This window comes from Ranitomeya imitator, chromosome 1 (assembly GCF_032444005.1).
Source record: "Ranitomeya imitator isolate aRanImi1 chromosome 1, aRanImi1.pri, whole genome shotgun sequence".
NCBI classification, from domain to species: domain Eukaryota; kingdom Metazoa; phylum Chordata; class Amphibia; order Anura; family Dendrobatidae; genus Ranitomeya; species Ranitomeya imitator.
The window spans coordinates 433,275,591-433,298,484 of NC_091282.1; the positions used below are offsets into that span (position 1 = coordinate 433,275,591).

At 45.9% G+C, this 22,894-nt stretch overlaps 1 protein-coding gene across 1 annotated transcript in view; it reads right to left on the reverse strand.

Moving 5' to 3' along the window:
* Positions 1-4,969: 4,969 nt before the first annotated feature.
* Positions 4,970-22,894, reverse strand: part of CFAP95 (cilia and flagella associated protein 95) — a 92,560-nt gene continuing 74,635 nt past the window's right edge. The window contains exon 6 of the mRNA XM_069763582.1: positions 4,970-5,322. Within this exon, the coding sequence (XP_069619683.1) occupies positions 5,143-5,322 (180 nt within the window). The 3' untranslated portion in view covers positions 4,970-5,142. The remainder of the gene's footprint in view (positions 5,323-22,894) is intronic.

A 22,894-nucleotide genomic window follows, 5' to 3' on the forward strand; every position in this document is an offset into this window, starting at 1 on the left:
TGGTGCATTCAGATTTGTGGTCGGTAACACAAGCATTTTTCTTAAAATTGCAAAAGTTGATAACATTTGGTAAAAGTTCAGGAAAATAATAGCATTACCACTAAAGTATTTTAAAGTAGATGATGGGTAGATAGAATAAAAGCCAGCAATTCATGTGTCATGAACAGTAAAATCACAGCATGACAGGTTAGAATAGATAGAATAGATATATACACACATAGAATACATATATATATATATATATATATATATATATCAGTGACACACACTGTTATGTTACAGTGGTTTAATAGCAACATGGAACGAGCTCCGAAGGAAGTGGTAACTGTACTGACCGCAGTCCCTAAGCCCAACACAACACTAGAAGCAGCCGTGGGATGCCCCCAACCCTCCCCAGGCACCCCGCCACAGCCCAAGAGCCAACCACCCCCAAAGACAGAAGCAGGAAAATCCCCAAAGGATAGACTAGCCCCCCACAAACAATGACTGCGAGTGGAGAGGGGAAAGACACACACAGAATGAAACCAGGATGAGCACAGGAGGCCAGTCCAGCCAAACAGATAGGACAGGACGGAACACCGTGCGGTCAGCACAAAACACTACAAAAATCCACGCAGAGTTAACAAAAAATCTCCACACCTGACTAAAGGCGTGGAGGGCAAACCTGCCCCCCAGAGCTTCCAGCAAGACAGAATTAATTCATACTGATAAGCTGGACAAACATAGAAAGCACAGAACGGATAAGTCCACAATCTATGGACAGAAAAGAGTAAGGAAAAAACCTAGCTTTGCTGAACTGGTCAGGATAACAGGGAAATCCAAAGAGATGTGAATCCAACCAGGAACCATTTACAAGTGGCACTGGCTGAAGGAAAGAGCCAGGCATAAATAGCCGAGCAGAAAAGACGATCAGTGGAAGCAGCTGAAGACAGCTAAATCCAAAGAGCAGCCATACCACTAGAAACCACAAGAGGGAGCCCAAGAGCAGAACTCACAAAAGTGCCACTTACAACCACCGGAGGGAGCCCAAGAGCGGAATTCACAACAACACACACATATATATGTATATATATTACATGGATAGATAGATAGATAGATAGATAGATAGATAGATAGATAGAAAAGCCGTCAATTCAGCAGCCACACAGAGTAAAATCACTGCAGGAGCCGACAGGATAGAAGAGATGGATTACATACAGTAACTACAAATAGAAAAGGTAGATATGCAGATTTCTGTGAGAAATACAATTATAGTGTGTGTGCAGCTTATTGCACATGTATTTAATTAAAGATAATTTAAAAAAAATGTTGTGGGGCTCCCGCATAATTTTCGTAACCAGCAGAGGGAAAGCCAACGGCTTGGGGCTGATGTTTATAGACTGGGAAGGAGGTAATACCAATGGAGCTTCCCAGGCTATTAATATCAGCTCACAACTCTATACTTAGCCTTTGCTGGCAATTAAAATGGGGGACGCTAAAAAAAATGACGTAGGGTCCCCTATAATTAATAACCAGCAAAGGCTATACAGACAATTGCGGGCTGATATTAATAACCTAGGAAGGGGCCATGGATACTGCCCCCCCAGGCTAAAAACCTGAGCTCTCAGCTGCCCCAGAAAAGGCACATTTCTAAGATGCACGAATTCTGGCACTTAGCCTCGCTCTTCCCAATTGCCCTGTAGCGGTGGCAAGTGGGGTTATAGTGGGGAGGGGGTCACCTTTGTATTGTCAGGTGACAGCAAGCCTCGAGGTTCATAATGGAGAGGCATCAATAAGATGTTATGGAAATTTGGTTTGGATAAATCTATCCCTGTGTGTGCTGTGGCCGTTCCCAATTAGACTGAGTATTTTGAGCGCTCAAGGAATGAGACTGCACATCATTGTGACAATAACATTCCACCAATACTGATAATTTATTGTACATACATGGATTTATAATTGCATATAGAAAGGAGGTGGTTAGGGGTGGTTAGTTAATTATCATATTGTCTAGCTCCTCTGTTATTGGTTATCTAAATATATATGGAATATTGTGATTAATGCACATAAGGATGCTGATTAAGCAACTAAAATGTAGCTCTCTGCATCTAGGACAAAGTTGAGACATCTGATCATCACTTAATACATCTGGTGCTGTTCCGCTTTTTGGGTGTCTGAAAAGTACCGAGAAACCATCTGGCCTAGCTCATATGGTCAAGTTGAGCAATTGATTATAAACTAGCTGAGTATATAGATATATTTGCGTTTATATGAGTATATATGATTATAAAGGAGTATACATGCAAGTGAGATCTACATGATATATATATTTCCATCACAAAGACACCCCCATTACTAACCCCATAGCCACACTGCATGAAAACACAGACACCCAGAATAAAGTCCTTTAACCCCTTAATCCCATATGATGTACTATCCAATCAAGATAACCTGGGACTTCATTCCCAGTGACGGGATAGTACGTCATACTGTTTAATGCGACATCGCGACTTAAGTTGCGGTGATCGCATAAAATTTCCAGCGCATCTTACCTGGAGGAAAATGGCATCGGCATCCCAGGGCCTGGCTCCGCCCCCCAGGCCTCTCGATCACTGTGATTGGCTGTTCAATTCTGAACAGCCAATCACAGCGTTTATCATTGTTTCAGCCAATCAGCTTGGCTGAAACAATGAGGTCCCAGGCTAGGATCGAGTACCGATGCACTCGATCCTAGGGCCTTTGAATGACAATACCAGGCACCGGCAAAACACCCCCCCCCGGATGTCACCTGCAGTTGATCTGTCTGACCACTCTGCAGGGGTTCCCACTCTAGCTGAGAACTCCTGCAGAGCAGTTACACAGCCAGATGTAGTCTTGCTGGGCTTTGTGGTGCTACAGAAGCCTGTAACACCACAATCCCTGCATCAGTGCATTAGAAAAGAAAGAAAGAAGAGCGACTACAAACGTGTTATCAGCCCCTACCCGATCTCTCTTCACCCCCCAATCCCCCATCCCCCTCTTTTTACCCTCCTCCATCCCTCCTTGCACCACCTCCGTGCGCACGTTTAGCAGCCGCTGTGCGTTGATTGATGACACAGTTTACGGATCAACACTCGTGCTCGCTTTTATTTCATCAGCCCCCTTTGCCCAATTCCGTACACCCATCCCGCAGCCGCCAAACTTTGATAAGTGATGCAGATCACTTATCAGAGCTTGTGCCTGCCATTTTCCCTCTTTTTTTTTCACCACACCTGTGCGCACACCCAGCAGCCGCCGAACTTTGATAAGTGATGCGGTTCACTTATCAAAGCTCTCGTGCCTTCCTCTTTTTTTTCACATCTCCGTGCGCTCACCCAGCCGCCGCGTCTAACCCGTGCCTTCCTTTTCTTTTTTTTCACATCTCCGTTCGCACACCCAGCAGCCGCTGAACTTTGATAAGTGAGGCAGCTCACTTATCAGAGCTTGTGCCTGCCATTTTCCCTCTTTTTTTTCACCACACCTGTGCGCACACCCAGCAGCCGCCGAACTTTGATAAGTGACGCGGTTCACTTATCAAAGCTCTTGTGCTTTCCTTTTTTTTCACATCTCCGTGCGCTCACCCAGCCGCCGCGTCTAACCCGTGCCTTCCTTTTCTTTTTTTTCACATCTTCGTGCGCTCACCCAGCCGCCGCGTCTAATCCTTGCCTTCCTTTTCTTTTTTTCATCTCCGTGCGCTCACCCAGCCGCCGCGTCTAACCTGTGCCTTCCTTTTCTTTTTTCACATCTCCGTTCGCACACCCAGCAGCCGCTGAACTTTCATAAGTGACGCGGTTCACTTATCAGAGCTCTCGTGCCTGACGGTTGATTTTTTTTTTCACATCCCCGTTCGCACACTCAGCAGCTGTCGAACTTTGATAAGTGACGCAATTCACTTATCCGAGCTAGGGCCTGCTGTTTTAGACTTTTCTTTCACAGGTATTTTTTTTTCCCTATTTGCTTTTTTTTCCTTTAGCTTTTTCTTTTCAGAGTAGTTTGCACCAAGCACTATCCCCCCCGACACGTACACATAGTTACCAATAAAGTACACCCAAGCACCATACTTACAAAAAAATGTCCCGCTCGTCTCGTTCGTCCCAACAGCGCTATTTAGCGGAGGATGCATATTCTTTCCTTGCCTCCGACACTTATAGCGAGGGAGAGGATCTCACTTTTCTTTATTTTTCCGATTCTTCCTCATCCTCTTCCCACTCCTCATCTTCCTCCTCCGGCCCTGCGGAACCGCCACACAGACGCCGCAGGACAGAAGATGAGGCAGCACCCATCACTGATGAAGATGATGAAGCGCCCACCATTGCCGATGACGAACCAGCGCACCCCACAGCTCTGCTACATCTCTACTAGTGAGCCTCCAGCCATACCCAACTATGCTGTTTCACAGGGATCTACTGGATTGGTCCTGACATACCTAGCTCTGATTATGATGTTCTGCTGGGCTTTGAAGAATTGTTTTACTGGGCTCTGCTTCATTGACAAATCTACTCTACTGTAGGGTTATCTTGACCCTGCTTCTTTGGTTTACATGACCCGAATCTCCAGCTTACCTTTCCAGAGTCTCCTGTGGCCTACTACCCTACTCCTCATCAGCCATCAGCTTTTTTTCACTTTACCTGCATCATCTGCCAATGCAGATGCCTGAGCCAAGGCCAATAAGGATCCATCCCACCAGGTGAGACATAACAACTCGCCACTTAATTCCCCATTGCTCCTGCACTGTTGCTTCATTGATCTTGCTGGTCTTGGTTTCATTTGGATGCTGCAGTCACAGGCTATACATCCATATAACCAATGCATTCCATCAGTGACATCTGTAGTCTCACCATCCATCTCTCTCCCCTTCTCAAAGATATAAGAATACTCTACACCTACGAAGATTAAAAGAAGGCAGGTACATTCTCAGCCATTTTTAAATTTAGGAAACAAACTGCTGCAAAAACTAGAACAGAAAACGGGCTAGAGTTGCAGCAAAATAGAGACATTTTTAATGATTTTCTGAAGACATTGACACTTCCCATTTAATGTATTTGCCCATTGTTTCATAAAGTTTTAAGTTGACACTTTATTAGCTGTAACAATTTTCCTAATTTCCATAGAATTTCCATAGCGATATATGAATATGTTTTATCTTCACAGATGTGGTGTGATAGGGCAGGTTGGTTTAAACGCCTTTTGTTTCACTTCTCTATTACCATATATGCCACTTTCATCTTGCCAAGTGTTTCTTCCATGCCTTCTGTAGTCCGCTGTGTCTGTAAATTGGGAATGGCACTTTTTGAAGGCAGAATAGTTTGGAACTTCTGGAACTTTCTGAATATCAAAACAGAATATAGACAAACATGATTTTATTTAGACATGATGCTGTATAATAAATGATATGTAAATGTATTGTTAGAACAAACAAAAGAAAAGATTACAGAAGGTTGCTGGTTGAAAAAACCCCAAAACACTATCTTGTTGGACTAAGACTATCCACTGACATTATTCCTCTACTGTCCAGTTATATATTGACGTCACGTGTACTACTTAGTTACTATGTTACACATACAGATCCTTTACCTTGTGTTTTTAAAAGCAAATGAATAAATTAGGTTTTTATATATATTTTCTTGCAGTTGCTGGAAATCTACTCCTCTACACTATTATTCCAAATTTCTGCAATTGAAAAATACTATTTATACCACAAAACAAGATCTCAGTAACAGAAAAAGTTATTGCTAAGTTGCAAAGAGTAATAATACTTCAAAATATGACCACAGGTTTATTCCCACAGTTTTGAGAGATTGTACATATTTTCTAGAAATTTGAATATGGCTTATGAATTTACTGAAATCGATCTGCTCTAAACTCAGTTTTCATCATCTTCATACAGACATGATACACAATATAACACACAAGGTAGTGGAACCACTGTGCCATGGACCGAGGAGAACCTGGAGGGGTGTGACTAGGTGAACACCTGACTCTTCGCAAGAACGGCTGAAGGTGTGGTTAGACGTTAGGTGCTACTCCAGGATAGACCTCGGACACACAGCCGCTGACCCCCAGAGGGGTAGGGAGCTGGAACGGCCAGAAAACGGTGGGCACAACAGGTATAGGCAGGCACGGCTGATATACAGAAAGGCACAGCAGGTGCTTTTAGGCATGGCTGCTATACAGGAAAGCACGGCAGTTGCAGGCAGGTATGGCTAGTATACAGGAAGGCACAGCAGGTACACTGGAAGAAACAACTGGACTATAGGCAGGCACGGCAAATGTAGAGTAGACAGTGTAAGTATACTGGGATACAAGCACTTGGGACCTGAGCACTAGCAAGCATGCAGACTTGCTGACAGAACACGTTGCTCAGGCACCTTCCATAAGGTGGAGGTGCGTTAAATAATAAGTGTGTCAAAGCCATTGAAATCACCGTATATCAGGTAGAAAGTACTAAATAAATCAACAAAAATCACTGCCCTAAATACCATATCAGCAGTTAAATCATACCTTTTATTACAATTATGTAAAGGAGTATAATCATTCAAATGAGTTTTACTTAAAAAAATACTCGAACCATAGATTAGTCTGTCTGCACTCCAACAAGAGAAGAGGTTTACCCTAATTGGCCACTATTGTCTTACTACCTTGCAGCAGAGGTTGGCACCCTTAACCTGTGCAATAGCGTCCCGCTCAGTCAGCTATCCCTCCCTGGCCCTATATGGCCTTAAATAGAAAAGCGAATAGAATATAGAAATACCCGCTGCAAAATACAATATGATGTATAGATTTACAGAGACAGACAGCAAAGTACAATACAGTCTGTAGATTTACCAAGATGGCATCCAAAAAATATGTTTTAGGACACTCAACACACCTAGGGATATCACCAAGGTAAAGGACAGAATATAATTCTTCATAACAAAAAAACCCCTCATGAACCATTAAGTTCAGATTCCCAATTAAAACACTGGGTGTCTTCGATAGACATGTACTCTATGTCCAAAGATATCCCATACTGCTGTCCTGTATAATCTTTACAACAGTAATAAAAATAGAAGGTAGATGCAGAATAACAATATATCAAATACATGCCAAGATCCAATATTGCACTTATTCACAGTAAATCAGAATATTCTCAACACATTTCCCATCCGATCAGTTCATCAGGAAAACAAATGCAAATATAGACATGTAAAGATTTAGAATGAGCTTAATTAGTGGTCATTCAGAGAGTCTAGGAGACAAAAGGGGACCAGTGTCCGTCCATGTGTATCAAGGTATCAGTGTATCCGCCAACACTGATCCCTTGATACACATGGACAGACACTGCGATAGGAGGATGGGTATCACGTAGGGACAACAGTGAAACAGTACCCCACCCTTATGGGGCATGGATATTCTCTTTGGGCTCCCACAACCTCTCCTCGGGACCCAACCCCTTCCAATCTACTAGTAAAAGAGCTAACTTCGAATAGCTGACTGGAGCAGGAGTGGTACCCGGGTCCTTGAAGAAGGAGCTTAAGACAACAGGCTTGAGGAGAGACATACTGTATGGAATGAGTTGGAATGAGTTAAATAGGCCGTGAGCTTGAGCTTGCAGGATGCTGCATTTATATATTTGAGAACCTCGAAAGGACTGATAAAGTAATGACTCAACTTGTATGAAGGTAACTTGAGACGGAAAAACTTCAAGTAAAACCAAATCTTGTCCCCAGGATGAAACAGAGGAGGGTCTAAACGCTTCTTGTCTGCATCTTCGTCTTTCTTCACCCGTTCTGAAGACTTCATCAATGTGGCCTTGGTGTCCTACCAAATTATAAAGAAGCCCTTGGTGAGAGCTTCGGCCACAGGGATGTCAGAGGTAGTAGCTACAGGAAATGGAATATTGGGGTGTTGACCATACACAATTAAAAATGGAAACTTAGCACAGGACTCACGTATATGGTTATTGTAAGAGAATTCAGCCCAAGGTAGGAGTTTGGCCCAATCACTGTGGTGAGTATTGACGAAATGCCTCTGTAAACTAGTTAAGATTTGGTTGACCCGCTCTACCTGGCCGTTGGATTGAAGATGGTAGGTTGAAGAGAAGTGCAAAGTTACATTCAGTATCTTACAGGTAGCCCTCCAGGACCGTTATGTAAACTGGATGCCTCTATCAGAAACTATAGGGAAAGGTAACCCGTGAAGATGGAAGATATGCTGGATGAACTTATCAGCAAGCACAGGAGCAGATGTTAGGCCAGATAACGGAGTAAAGTGGGCCATCTTAGAGAAGCGATTGACAGCTACCCAGATGACAGTATAACCCTCAGATACTGGAAGATCGATAATGAAGTCCATCACAATATGCTGCCAGGGAGCTGATGGTACGAGCAGGGATAGTAACAGGCCAGGCAGAAGCTGATTCGGACTCTTATTCTGGGCACAGGATGAGCAGGCTGAGATGAAATTCGCAATACCTTTGCTCAGGGATGGCAAACAATAATACTGTGAAATGAGAAAGGCTGTTTTCTTCTACCTGGCATGACCAGCCAATTTAGATCAATGACCCTACTGAAAAACCCACTTCCTGTCTGATTCCGTGACGAAGGTCCTCCCGGGTGGAACTTGAGACAAGTTCACAGGAGTGACCGTAAGCATCTTGGAGGACTCAATGATGTATTGAGGCTCTTCCTCTTGGTCAGTAGACAGAACGGACCTAGAAAATGTATCTGCCTTGACATTGTCTGCTGGCCGGAAATGGAGAAAAAAATTAAAGCAGGTGAAGAACAATGACCACCTGGCTTGACGAGGATTTAGCCTCTGTTTGGACTGCAGGTAGGCCAAGTTCTTGTGGTCAGTGTAAGTAATAAGGGGATGAGCGTTTTTTTCAAGTAGAAAGCGCCACTCTTCCAAAGCCAATTTAATTACCAACAGTTCATGATCACTAATCAAGTAATTGAATTGTGTTCAGGAGCTGAAAAGGCTTTGTTAAAGAAACCACATGTCACCATATGTCCGGTAAAAAACTTCTCAGTAAGAATAGCACCGGCCCCAGCGGAAGAAGCATCCACTTCCAAGACAAACTGCTTATTAGTGTCAGGTCTGTGCTGCATTGTAGCTGAGGAGTAGGCCCATTTTAGGGAGACAAGGGAGCTTTCAGTCTCTGGAGTCCATGCCCTAGGATTAACAGCCTTGCTGGTAAGAGCAGAGATTGGAGCTGTCCAAAAAATGTGGTATGAACTGGAGATAGTAATTAGCGAATCCCAGAAACCACTGGATTAATTTCAATCCGCCTCAATCTTTGCAGGTCATTTTGGACATCCCTCCTGTGTGTGGGCAGATCAGGAGAAAACACCAATATGTCGTCCAAGTAGACCATCACACACTAGTAGGGTAGATCCCGGGAAATATTATTCACCAGTTCTTGGATGATAGCTGCTGCATTGCTGAGCCCGAAAGACTGAACAAGGAAGCAAGGATGAATAGAAGGAGCACTGCCAAAGCCCTGCAAAATGACCTCCAGTAGGCAACAGAAAACCGACTCCATGAGGATGGTCTGAGTGCCCGATGTCCACATATGGGGTTGTGCTCACAGCCCAACACCGTGCAGGACGTTTGGCATTTGCCACAGAACACCAGGATTGGCAAATTCGCCACTTGCACCCTGTGCTTTTCACAGATGAAAGCAGGTTCACACTAAGCACGTGACAGAGTCTGGAGACGCCGTGGAGGGTGATCTGCTGCCTGCAACATCCTTCAGCGTGACTGGTTTGGCAGTGGGTCAGTAATGGTGTGGGGTGGCATTTCTTTGGAGGGACGCAAAGGACTCCATGTGCTTGCCAGAGGTAGCCTGACTGCCACTAGGTAACGAGATGAGATCATCAGACCCCTTGTGAGACCATATGCTGGTGCGGTTGGCCCTGGGTTCCTCCTAATGCAGGACAATGCCAGACCTCATGTGGCTGAAGTGTGTCAGCAGTTCCTGCAAGATGAAGGCATTGAAGCTATAGTAACATAGTAACATAGTTAGTAAGGCCGAAAAAAGACATTTGTCCATCCAGTTCAGCCTATATTCCATCATAATAAATCCCCAGATCTACGTCCTTCTACAGAACCTAATAATTGTATGTTACAATATTGTTCTGCTCCAGGAAGACATCCAGGCCTCTCTTGGCCCGCTCGTTCCCCAGACCTGAATCAGATTGAAGACATCTGGGACATCATGTCTCGCACCATGCACCAACGTCACGTTGCACCACAGACTGTCCAGGAGTTGGCGGATGCTTTAGTCAAGGTCTGGGAGGAGATCCCTCAGGAGACCATCTGCCGCCTCATCAGGAGCATGCCCAGGCGTTGTAGAGAGATCATACAGGCACATGGAGGCCACACACACTACTGACCATAATCTCCTTGTCTTGAGGCATTTCCACTGAAGTTGGATCAGCCTGTAACTTCATTTTCCACTTTGATTTTGAGCATCATTCTAACTCCAGACCTCCTTGGGATATTAGTTGTGATTTATGTTGATCATTTTTAGGTTTTATTGTATTCAACACATTCCACTATGTAATGAATAAAGATTTACAACTAGAATATTTCATTCAGTGATATCTAGGATGTGGGATTTTAGTGTTCCCTTTATTTTTATGAGCAGTGTATGTATTGAAATTGCAACACTAGAATGAAGAGTCAGGAATTTAATGGTAAGCAAATGATGAAAAAATGGAAACAAAATTTGTAAATCATTTAATTTTAGATAGTATTAAGAATAAGTGCCATGTGCAGAAATACATGCACTTACATGTCCTGGCATGGTATCAATTCGGTTACTAAGGGCTTTCTGAGGAATGTTCTGCCACGCTGCATGCACTTTGGCTTGCAAATCATCAAGGTCCTCTGCTGGCAGCTCCCTTTGCAATTGCCAACCAATGATGTCTCACATGTGCTCAATGGGAGACAAGCCTGGAGGTGCTGCAGGCCATGGTAGGATGTTTAGGCCACACACACTGCTCACAGCAGCATGAGCAACATGCGGCATGGCTCATACTTTATACTAGATACTTGCTATCGCGATGTTTTAAAAATGATGCTTCCATTTTTTCATCATTTGCATCTTACTAGCATGTCTATCGATTCTGTGATTTTTATAATTACAAGATTTTTCCTTCTCTCTCTTATATTTTACACATATACACACACACACACACACACACATACCTCAATAAATTAGAATATCATCAAAAAGTTAATTTATTTTAGTTTGTCAATACAAAAAGTGAAACTTGTATATTATATAGAGTTATTAGACACAGAGTGATCTATTTCAAGTGTTTATTTTTGTTAATGTTGATGATTATGGCTTACAGCCAATGAAAACCCAGAAATCATTATCTCAGTAAATTAGAATAATTAACAAAAACACCTGCAAAGGCTTCCTAAGCATTTAAAAAGGTCCCTTAGTCTGTTCAATAGGCTCCACAATCATGTGGAAGACTGCTGAATTGATAGATGTCCAGAAGGCAGTCATTGACACACTCCACAAGGAGGGCTAGCCACAATTGGTCATTGCTAAAGAAGCTGGCTGTTCAAAGTGCTGTATCAAAGCATATTAATTGAAAGTTGAGAAAAAGGTGCACAAGCAACCGGGAGAACCGCAACCTTGAAAGGATTGTTAAGAAAAGGCCATTCAAAAATTTGTAGGAGATTCACAAGGAGTGGACTGCTGCTGGAGTCATTGCTTCAAGAGCCACCACACATAGACGCATCCAGGACATGTGCTACAATTGTCGCATTCTTTGTGTGAAGCCACTCATGACCAATAGACAACGCCAGAAGCGTCTTACCTTGGTCAAGGAGAAAAAGAACTGGACTGTTGCTCGGTGTTCCAAGATGTTGTTTTCAGATAAAAGTACATTTTGCATTTCATTTGGAAATCAAGTTCCCAAAGTCTGGAGGAAGAGTGGAGAGGCACAATCCAAGCTGCTTGAGGTTTAATGTGAAGTTTCCATAATCAGTTATGGTTTGGGGAACCATGTCATCTGCTGGTGTAGGTCTACTGTGTTTTATCAAGACCAAAGTCAGCTCAGCCGTCTACCAGGAAATTTTAGAGCACTTCCTGCCTCCCTCTGCTGACAAGCTTTTTGGAGATGGAAATTTCATTCTCCAGCAGGACTTGGCACCTGTTCATACTGCCAAAAGTACTAATATCTGGTTTAAAAACAACAGTATCACTGAGCTTGATTGGCCAGCAAACTCCGGTATTATCAAGAAGACGAGAGACATGAGACCCAACAATTCAGACGAACCGAAGGCTGCTATGAAAGCAACCTGGGCTTCCATAATACCTCAGCAGAGCCACAGGCTGATCGCCTCCATAACACGTAGCATTGATGCAGTAATTGATGCAAAAGGAGCCCCGACCAAGTATTGAGTGCATTTACTGAACATACATTTCAATAGGAAAACATTTTGGATTTTAAAATTATTTTTTAAGCTGGTGTTACGCTGGGCATAAATCAGTACATCCCCTTTGAAATGTAAGATTTTAATCAATATCTCACTGAACAATAGAACAATTTCCAAAATAGTGAGTTTCATAGAACATTTTTGCAATCCATAACAAAAATGTAATAATCTAACTTCCATTACAAAATCTTCTGTTTTATTCAAATAAGCTGTAAAAATGAATACCCCCAAATCAAAATCTACTACATCTAGTATTTTGACCTCCATGATTTTTAAGGGCAGCACCAAGTCTTCCAGGTCTGGAATGAACAAGGTAGTGACATAAATCAATCTTTTCCATTCTTCAATAACTTCTTTTTAGAGCCTGGATGCTGGATGGAGAGTGATGGTCAACTTGTCTCCACAGAATTCCCCATAGATGTTCGATTGGGTTCAACTCATATTCTTAAAACATGCAACAGATGTGTGTTTTGGTTCATTGTCATGTTGGAAAAGTGAACGTCTTTCAAGGGAGTGATGGTAGCATCTTCTCTTTCAATATAAAGCAGTACATCTGTGAATTCAAGATGTCATCAATGAAGTGTAGCTCCCTGACACCAACAGCACTCATGCAGCTCCACATAATGAAACCACTACCATCATGTTTCATTGTAGGCACCATACATTTGGAAAAATAAATTGAGAAAAATTCTGAAAGATATAAAGAAGTTGTCCACTACTATAAAGTTTTTTTTTCTTCATAAATCTTGCTATTATGTGCCACTGAAAACATCTACTGTGTTTATTTTAGCAATATTACCTGTTATCATGCTGTAGCAGCACATCTTTAGTGCACCTGGCACACCCACTCCAAAACACACCCAAACCCCTCCCTCCTCTATGTTCAGGCTGATGAGGAGAGGTCACATCTTGGTCACAAGCTGAAAGCAGCCCCAAGAACTTCACAACCATGGTGATCAAGCTTTGAGCTTTTTTTCTTTCTCATCTATTTCATAGTATAGTTTAGTATACATATATGATATAATGTAAAGATATCTCACTGCGTATATGTCTTAGATATGTAAATTACACAGTACATGTGTGGGTATATATGTCCATCTACATACACTTGTGTGCATGTATATATTATGTGTTCTTATTTTACACTATTTGTGCTTATATACAGGCACAGTCCGGCCGCAAATTGGCCCCCACTACTTCCGTCCAGTCAGTGCCCCCTCCATACTCCCCTCCAGTCAGCGCCCACATAGCGTTTTAGGACTGCGTTTCTCTGCAGCATAACGCGGTGTAACGCAGTCCTTTAACGCTGTCATTAATCGTCTATGTGTGCCCAATTTTTTACTATTGATGCTGCCTATGCAGCATCAATAATAAAAACATATGATGTTAAAAGTAATACAAAAAAAATTACATTATATTCTCACCTTCCGCGCCAGCCTTTCACACTACTCTCGACGATCTGGTCCAAATAATGCATTGCGGCAATGCCCGAACATGACGTAGCGTTCTTGCGAGACTGCTACATCATCACGTGTTATGGCTGCCAGGCATTACTGGCAACGGAACGTCACAACATGGTCTGGATGCGGGGGACGCCGGAAGGTGAGTATATAACTATTTTTTATTTTATTTCTTTTTTTTTAAACAGTGATATGGTGCCCACATTGCAATATACTACGTGAGCTTTGTTATATACTACATGGGCTGTATTATATACTACATACATATTCTAGAGTACTCGATGCGTTACAATCTGGCCAACATCTAGTAAATCTTATTCACGCAGCGTTTCACAGTTGAAAACAAAATGGCAAAATACTAGGCAGAAACGTGTTAACGCTGTGATAAAGTGCAGAGTGCTAATAAGGTGATACATATAGTGCTTACTCATGTGGGTATGGTGCCCGCTGAGTACGTAGCTCCAACGCACGTTTCGCAATATTTGCTGCTTCGGGAGGCTTGTGCACTGCTGCTTCAGATTGTTGTGTCATCACTAGTGTTGAGCATTCCGATACTGCAAATATCGGGTATCGGCCGATATTCGCTGTATCGGAATTCCGATACCGAGTTCCGATATTTTTGCGATATCGGAAATCGGAATCAGAAGTTCCTATAGTGCAATTATGCAGTATAATGAAATGTAAGCGGTGCGTGGGCGGAGACTGGGTGTGTGTGCGGGCGGTGTCTGTGCGTGACCGTGGGGCTCTCTGCGTGTGTGCCGGGGCTCTATGGGACGTGCAGGGTGTCTCTGCAGCGGGCGGGGTGTCTCTGCGGCGGGCGTGGTCTCTTTGTGGCGGGCGTGGTCTCTGTGCGGCGGGCGGGGTGTCTCTGCGGGGCGTGCGGGGTGTCTCTGCGGGGCATGCGGCGTGTCTCTGTGCGGGGTGTCTCAGTGCGGGCATCGTCCGATGGGACTACAGGTCCCATCGGACGATGTCTACTACACTGACAGTGATTGACACATTAGCCAATGATGGGACAGTAGTAGTCCCATCATCCGGCTAATGTGTTGAATGAAAAAAAAAAACTCCATACATACTCCATACAGTACATACATGACATACATATCAGGGGCGGATTATCAGAGGGTCAATATGGGCAGTAGCCCAGGGCCCAGTGGTCTGGGGGGGCCCTGGGCTACCGCACAGATTGACCCTCCACTAATTGTCTGAATGCCCGCCGGCATTTGTGTGCCCCCGGACCCGGTGGGCAGAGAGAGGGGGCCCGCATTGGTTGGGAGGTGCGTGTATCAGCCGGTCAGCTGAGAGCTCCGAGTCCCTGCACCAGGCCTGCACAGCAGCACAGCAGCACACCACATAATGGCTGCTCTGTGCACAGGACCTGTGATGAGGTCACAGGATGGGAGGAGTCAGGGGTCACATGATCGGGAGGAGGACCTCCGTGTACAGGACTTTGCTGGTTGCCATGGCGCCACAGGAAGGTAAGGCAGCGTATGTGTGAGGTCAGGAGGTGTTTACAGGGTGGATGTAGCAGAGCCGTGTGTGTACGAGGTGTATGGATCAGAGCAGCGTGTGAAAGGTGTATGGAGCGGAGTCGTGTGTGTACGATGTGTACGGAGCCGTGTGCATGAGGTGTACGGAGCGTAGCCGCGTGTGTACGAGGTGTACGGAGCAGAGAAGCGTGTGTATGAGGTGTACGGAGCGGAGCCGTGTGTACGAGGTGTACGGAGCACAGCCGCGTGTGTATGAGGTGTACGGAGCGGAGCAGCGTGTGTATGAGGTGTATGGATCGGAGCAGCATGTGAAAGGTGTACGGAGTGGAGTCGTGTGTACGAGGTGTACGGAGCACAGCCGCGTGTGTACGGAGCACAGCCGCGTGTGTAGGAGGTGTACGGAGCCCAGCGCCGTGTGTACGATGTGTACGGAGCACTGCCGCGTGTGTACGAGGTGTACGGAGCACAGCCGCGTGTGTATGAGGTGTACGGAGCACAGCCGCGTGTGTATGAGGTGTACGGAGCGGAGCAGCATGTGAAAGGTGTACGGAGCGGAGCCGTGTGTACGATGTGTACGGAGCACAGCCGCGTGTGTACGAGGTGTACGGAGCCCAGCCGCGTGTGTACGGAGCGGAGCCGTGTGTACGATGTGTACGGAGCACTGCCGCGTGTGTACGAGGTGTACGGAGCCCAGCCGCCTGTGTACGAGGTGTACGATGTGTACGGAGCACTGCCGCGTGTGCACGAGGTGTACGGAGCACAGCCGCGTGTGTATGAGGTGTACGGAGCGGAGCAGCATGTGAAAGGTGTACGGAGTGGAGTCGTGTGTACGAGGTGTACGGAGCAGAGCAGCGTGTGTATGAGGTGTACAGAGCGGAGTTGTGTGTACAAGGTGTACGGAGCACAGCCGCGTGTGTACGAGGTGTACGGAGCACAGCCGCGTGTGTACGAGGTGTACGGAGCGGAGCCGTGTGTACGAGGTGTACGGAGCACAGCCGCGTGTGTATGAGGTGTACGGAGCGGAGCAGCGTGTGTATGAGGTGTATGGATCGGAGCAGCATGTGAAAGGTGTACGGAGTGGAGTCGTGTGTACGAGGTGTACGGAGCACAGCCGCGTGTGTACGGAGCACAGCCGCGTGTGTAGGAGGTGTACGGAGCCCAGCGCCGTGTGTACGATGTGTACGGAGCACTGCCGCGTGTGTACGAGGTGTACGGAGCACAGCCGCGTGTGTATGAGGTGTACGGAGCACAGCCGCGTGTGTATGAGGTGTACGGAGCGGAGCAGCATGTGAAAGGTGTACGGAGCGGAGCCGTGTGTACGATGTGTACGGAGCACAGCCGTGTGTGTACGAGGTGTACGGAGCCCAGCCGCGTGTGTACGAGGTGTACGGAGCGGAGCCGTGTGTACGATGTGTACGGAGCACTGCCGCGTGTGTACGAGGTGTACGGAGCCCAGCCGCGTGTGTACGAGGTGTACGGAGCGGAGCCGTGTGTACGATGTGTACGGAGCACTACCGCGTGTGTACGAGGTGTACGGAGCACAGCCGCGTGTGTATGAGGTGTACGGAGCGGAGCAGCATGTGAAAGGTGTACGGAGTGGAGTCGTGTGTACGAGGTGTACGGAGCAGAGCAGCGTGTGTATGAGGTGTACAGAGCGGAGTTGTGTGTACAAGGTGTACGGAGCACAGCCGCGTGTGTACGAGGTGTACGGAGCACAGCCGCGTGTGTACGAGGTGTACGGAGCCCAGCCGCGTGTGTACGAGGTGTACGGAGCGGAGCCGTGTGTACGATGTGTACGGAGCACTGCCGCGTGTGTACGAGGTGTACGGAGCACAGCCGCGTGTGTACGAGGTGTACGGAGCACAGCCGCGTGTGTACGGAGCGGAGCCGTGTGTACGATGTGTACGGAGCACTGCCGCGTGTGTACGAGGTGTACGGAGCGCAGCATGTGAAAGGTGTACGGAGTGGAGTCGTGTGTACGAGGTGTACGGAGCACAGCTGCGTGTGTACGAGGTGTACGGAGCACAGCCGCGTGTGTACGAGGTGTACGGAGCGCAGCCGCGTGTGTACGAGGTGTACGGAGCGGAGTCGTGTGTAAGAGGTGTACGGAGCCATGTGTACAAGGTGTACGGAGCACAGCCGCATGTGTACAAGGTGTACGGAGCGGAGTCGTGTGTAAGAGGTGTACGGAGCCATGTGTACGAGGTGTACGGAGCGTAGTCGTGTGTACGAGGTGTACGGAGCACAGCCGCGTGTGTATGAGGTGTACGGAGCACAGCCACGTGTGTATGAAGTGTACGGAGTAGTGCCGTGTGTGTACGAGATGTATGGAGAGGAGCCGTATGTGTATGAGGTGTACGCAGCGGAGCTGTGTGTGTGCAAGGTATGCGGAGCAGTGTGTGCAATGTGTATGGAGCGGAGCGGTGTGTGTATGAGGTGTACGGAGTAGTGCCGTGTGTACGAGATGTATGGAGCGGAGCCGTGTGTGTATGAGGTGTATGGAGCGGAGCCGTGTATGAGGTGTATGGAGCAGAGCCGTGTGTGTATGAGGTGTATGGAGCAGAGCCGTGTATGAGGTGTATGGAGCGGAGCTGAATGTGTACGGAGCGGAGCCGTGTGTGTATGAGATGTATGGAGTGGAGCCTTGTATGCAAAGTTTACGGAGCGCAGCCGCGTGTGTAGGAGTAGCTATGTGTGGCCATTATCATGTGCGGCCAATATACAGTAAGGAGCATCATGTGTGGCCATTATACAGTATGGAGCATCATGTGCGGTCATTATACAGTATTATTGAGCATCATGTGCGGTCATTATACAGTATGGAGAATCATGTGTGGCCATTATACAGTATGGAGCATCATGTGCGGTCATTATACAGTATGGAGCATCATGTGCGGTCATTATACACTATGGAGCATCATGTGTGGTCATTATACAGTATGGAGCATCATGTGCGGTCATTATACACTATGGAGCATCATGTGCGGTCATTATACACTATGGAGCATCATGTGCGGTCATTATACAGTATGGAGCATCATGTGCGGTCATTATACACTATGGAGCATCATGTGCGGTCATTATACAGTATGGAGCATCATGTTCGGTCATTATACAGTATGGAGCATCATGTGCGGTCATTATACAGTATGGAGCATGATGTGCAGTCATTATACAGTATGGAGCATCATGTGCGGCTATTATACAGTATGGAACATCATGTGCGGTCATTTTACAGTATGGAGCCTCATGTGCGGTCATTATAAAGTATGGAGCCTCATGTGCGGTCATTATACAGTATCGAGCATCATGTGCGGCTATTATACAGTATGGAACATCATGTGCGGTCATTATACAGTATGGAGCATCATGTGTGGCCATTATACAGTATGGAGCATCATGTGCGGTCATTATACAGTATGGAGCATCATGTGCGGCTATTATACAGTATGGAGCATCATGTGTGGCCATTATACAGTATAGAGCATCATGTGCGGCCATTATACAGTATAGAGCATCATGTGCGGTCATTATACAGTATGGAGCATCATGTGCGGTCATTATACAGTATGGAGCATCATGTGTGGCCATTATACAGTATGGAGCATCATGTGCTGTCATTATACAGTATGGAGCATCATGTGCTGTCATTATACAGTATGGAGCATCATGTGCAGTCATTATACAGTATGGAGCATCATGTGCTGTCATACAGTATGGAGCATCATGTGCAGTCATTATACAGTATGGAGCATCATGTGCGGCTATTATACAGTATGGAGCATCATATGCGGTCATTATACAGTATGGAGCATCATGTGTGGCCATTATGGAGCATCATGTGCGGTCATTATACAATATGGAGCATCATGTGTGGTCATTATACAGTATAGAGCATCATGTGCGGTCATTATACAGTATGGAGCATCATGTGTGGCCATTATACAGTATGGAGCATCATGTGTGGCCATTATACAGTATTGAGCATCATGTGCTTTCATTATACAGTATGGAGCATCATGTGTGGCCATTATACAGTATGGAGCATCATGTGTGGCCATTATACAGTATTGAGCATCATGTGCGGTCATTATACAGTATGAAGCATCATGTGCAGTCACTATACAGTATGGAGCATCATGTGTGGCCATTATACAGTATTTAGCATCATGTGGGGTCATTATACAGTATTGAGAATCATGTGGGGCCATTATACAGTATTGAGCATCATGTGGGGTCATTATACAGTATTGAGCATCATGTGGGGCACTTATACAGTATTGAGCATCACGTGGGGTCATTATACAGTATTGAGCATCACGTGGGGCCATTATACAGTATGGAGCATCATGTGTGGCCATTATACAGTATGGAGCATCATGTGTGGCCATTATACAGTATTGAGCATCATGTGGGGTCATTATACAGTATTGAGCATCATGTGGGGCCATTATACAGTATTGAGCATCATGTGGGGTCATTATACAGTATTGAGCATCATGTGTGGCCATTATACAGTATTGAGCATCATGTGGGGTCATTATACAGTATTGAGCATCACGTGGGGCCATTATACAGTATTGAGCATCACATGGGGTCATTATACAGTATTGAGCATCATGTGGGGCCATTATACAGTATGGAGCATCATGTGTGGCCATTATACAGTATTGAGCATCATGTGGGGTCATTATACAGTATTGAGCATCATGTGTGGCCATTATACAGTATTGAGCATCATGTGGGGTCCTTATACAGTATGGAGCATCATGTGTGGCCATTATACAGTATTGAGCATCATGTGGGGTCATTATACAGTATTGAGCATCATGTGGGGCCATTATACAGTATTGAGCATCATGTGGGGTCATTATACAGTATTGAGCATCATGTGTGGCCATTATACAGTATTGAGCATCATGTGGGGTCATTATACAGTATTGAGCATCACGTGGGGCCATTATACAGTATTGAGCATCACGTGGGGTCATTATACAGTATTGAGCATCATGTGGGGCCATTATACAGTATGGAGCATCATGTGTGGCCATTATACAGTATTGAGCATCATGTGGGGTCATTATACAGTATTGAACATCATGTGTGGCCATTATACAGTATTGAGCATCATGTGGTCATGTGGGGTCGTTATACAGTATGGAGCACTGTGTGGCCATTATACAGTATCGAGCACTGTGTGGCCATATTTTTTTTTTTATAATTATTCTTTATGAACAGTGTGATCAGCAGTGCTAAATGGGTGTGGTTGAGACATGGATATGGGTGTGACTAGTGAATGGGTGTGGTCAGAGGTGTGTCCTAAAATTTGCTGCGGCGCACAACGCGCGCCGCAAACTTTGTCCCTCTTTCCCAACTTCAAAAGTTGGGAGGTATGGTAATATGTGGTCTGGAAATGGTGCGGTGGTATTTGTCCCTTGTATGTGCTATTATTCGATCACTGTGGTTGTAATTTGTGGTCTGGTCATGGTGCGGTGGTATTTGTTCCTTGTATGTGATATTATTGGTCAAGATATACCTAAATTGTATTGCAGATTTTAACAAATATTTCCTAGGTTACAGTAGAGTAGGGCCCGGCCCTTTTTCTGGAATAATCTGGTTCGGGTATATCGTGACCCCCCGTCACGTGACCCCCCGTCACATGACCCCCGTCACATGACCCCCGTCACATGACCCCCGTCACATGACCCCCGTCACATGACCGGGGGGGGGGCCCACAGTGTGTGAACAGCCCGGGGCCCTGGCTACCCTTAATCCACCCCTGATACATATAGACATACAGTACATTAAACATAGAGTTCATACTCACCATTACTTGTCATTTTGATCCCCGAAACCAGTGTCATCTGTAAAAAAGGTGGAAAAAACAAACAACCAATATACTCCCTGTCCGCAGAAATCCACGAGTGTCCCACGACGATCTCCCGTGGAGAACGGCAGCAACAGCTGTTGCGACCACTCACCAGGGGCCCCAGAAACACATTGACGAGAGAAAGGGATAACTCCGCCGCTGTAAAAAAATAGTCCCTAGCCTCACTTATGGCATTGCTGCATGAGAAATTTTCCCACACAGCAATTGCCATAAAGTAAGACTTTGAACTTTAGTTACCTCAGTGATGCACTGCAGGAGCCATTGTCTCCTGTCAGTGTGTCACTGAGGGTCCTATAGAGCAGTGACATCACCCGATGTCACTGTTCTATAGGGGAGATCGTCGTGGGACACTCGTTATTAATTGGACTACGGCGAACAGGTAGCATACGGTTTATTATTTTACGTTTTTTTCCAGGCGCTGAAGTATGGCAAGTATGGTTAAATGAAGAATATTAAAATACCTTTTTCCGAATGTGTGCGTGTTTTATTAACCCTTTCTTACTATTGGATTAATAGTATGCTTATTAATAGCATCTTCTTGACGCCTCTCCGTTATTAACCCGGCTTAATGTCACCTTACAATAGCAAGGTGACATTAACCCCTTATTACCCCATATCCCACCGCTACACGGGAGTGGGAAGAGAGGGGCTAAGTGCCCCTCAGGTACAGGTGACAATGGCTTCGGGGAACAAAGTGACAAGTGATGGTGAGTATGTACTCTATGTTATATGTACTGTATGTATGTACTGTATGTCTGTATGTACTGTATGTCGCATGTCCCATGTCGCATGTTGTCGCATGTCCCATGTCGCATGGTGCATGGCGCATGTCGACGCATGGTGCATGTCGTCGCATGGTGCATGCCACATGTCGCCGCATGGTGCAAGTCGTCGCATGGTGCATGTCGCATGTCGTCACATGGTGCATGTCGTCGCATTTCGCATGTCGTCGCATGGTGCATGTCACTGCATGGTGCATGTCGTCGCATGGTGCATGTCATTGCATGGTGCCGCATGGTGCATGTCACATTTCGTCGCATGGTGCATGTCATCGCATGGTGCATGTCGTCGCATGGTGCATGTCATTGCATGGTGCCGCATGGTGCATGTCGTCGCATGGTGCATGTTGTCGCATGGTGCATGTTGTCGCATGGTGCATGTCGTCTCAAGATGCATGTCGCCGCATGGTGCATGTCGCCGCATGGTGCATGTCACATGTCGCATGGTGTATGTCGTCGCATGTTGCATGTCGCTGCATGGTGCCGCATGGTGCATGACGCATGGTGCATGTCACATGTCGTCGCATGGTGCATGTCGTCGCATGGTGCATGTCGCATGTCGTCGCATGGTGCATGGTGCCGCATGGTGCATGTCGTCGCATGGTGCATGTCGCATGTCATCGCATGGTGCATGTTGCATGCTGTTGCATGGTGCATGTCGTCACATGGTGCATGTCATCACATGGGGCATGTTGTTGCATGGTGCCGCATGGTGCATGTCGTCGCATGGTGCATGTCGCATGTTGCCGCATGGTGCACGTCACATGTCATCGCATGGTGCATGTCGTCGCATGGTGCATGTCACATGTCGTCGTATGGTGTATGTCGTCGCATGTT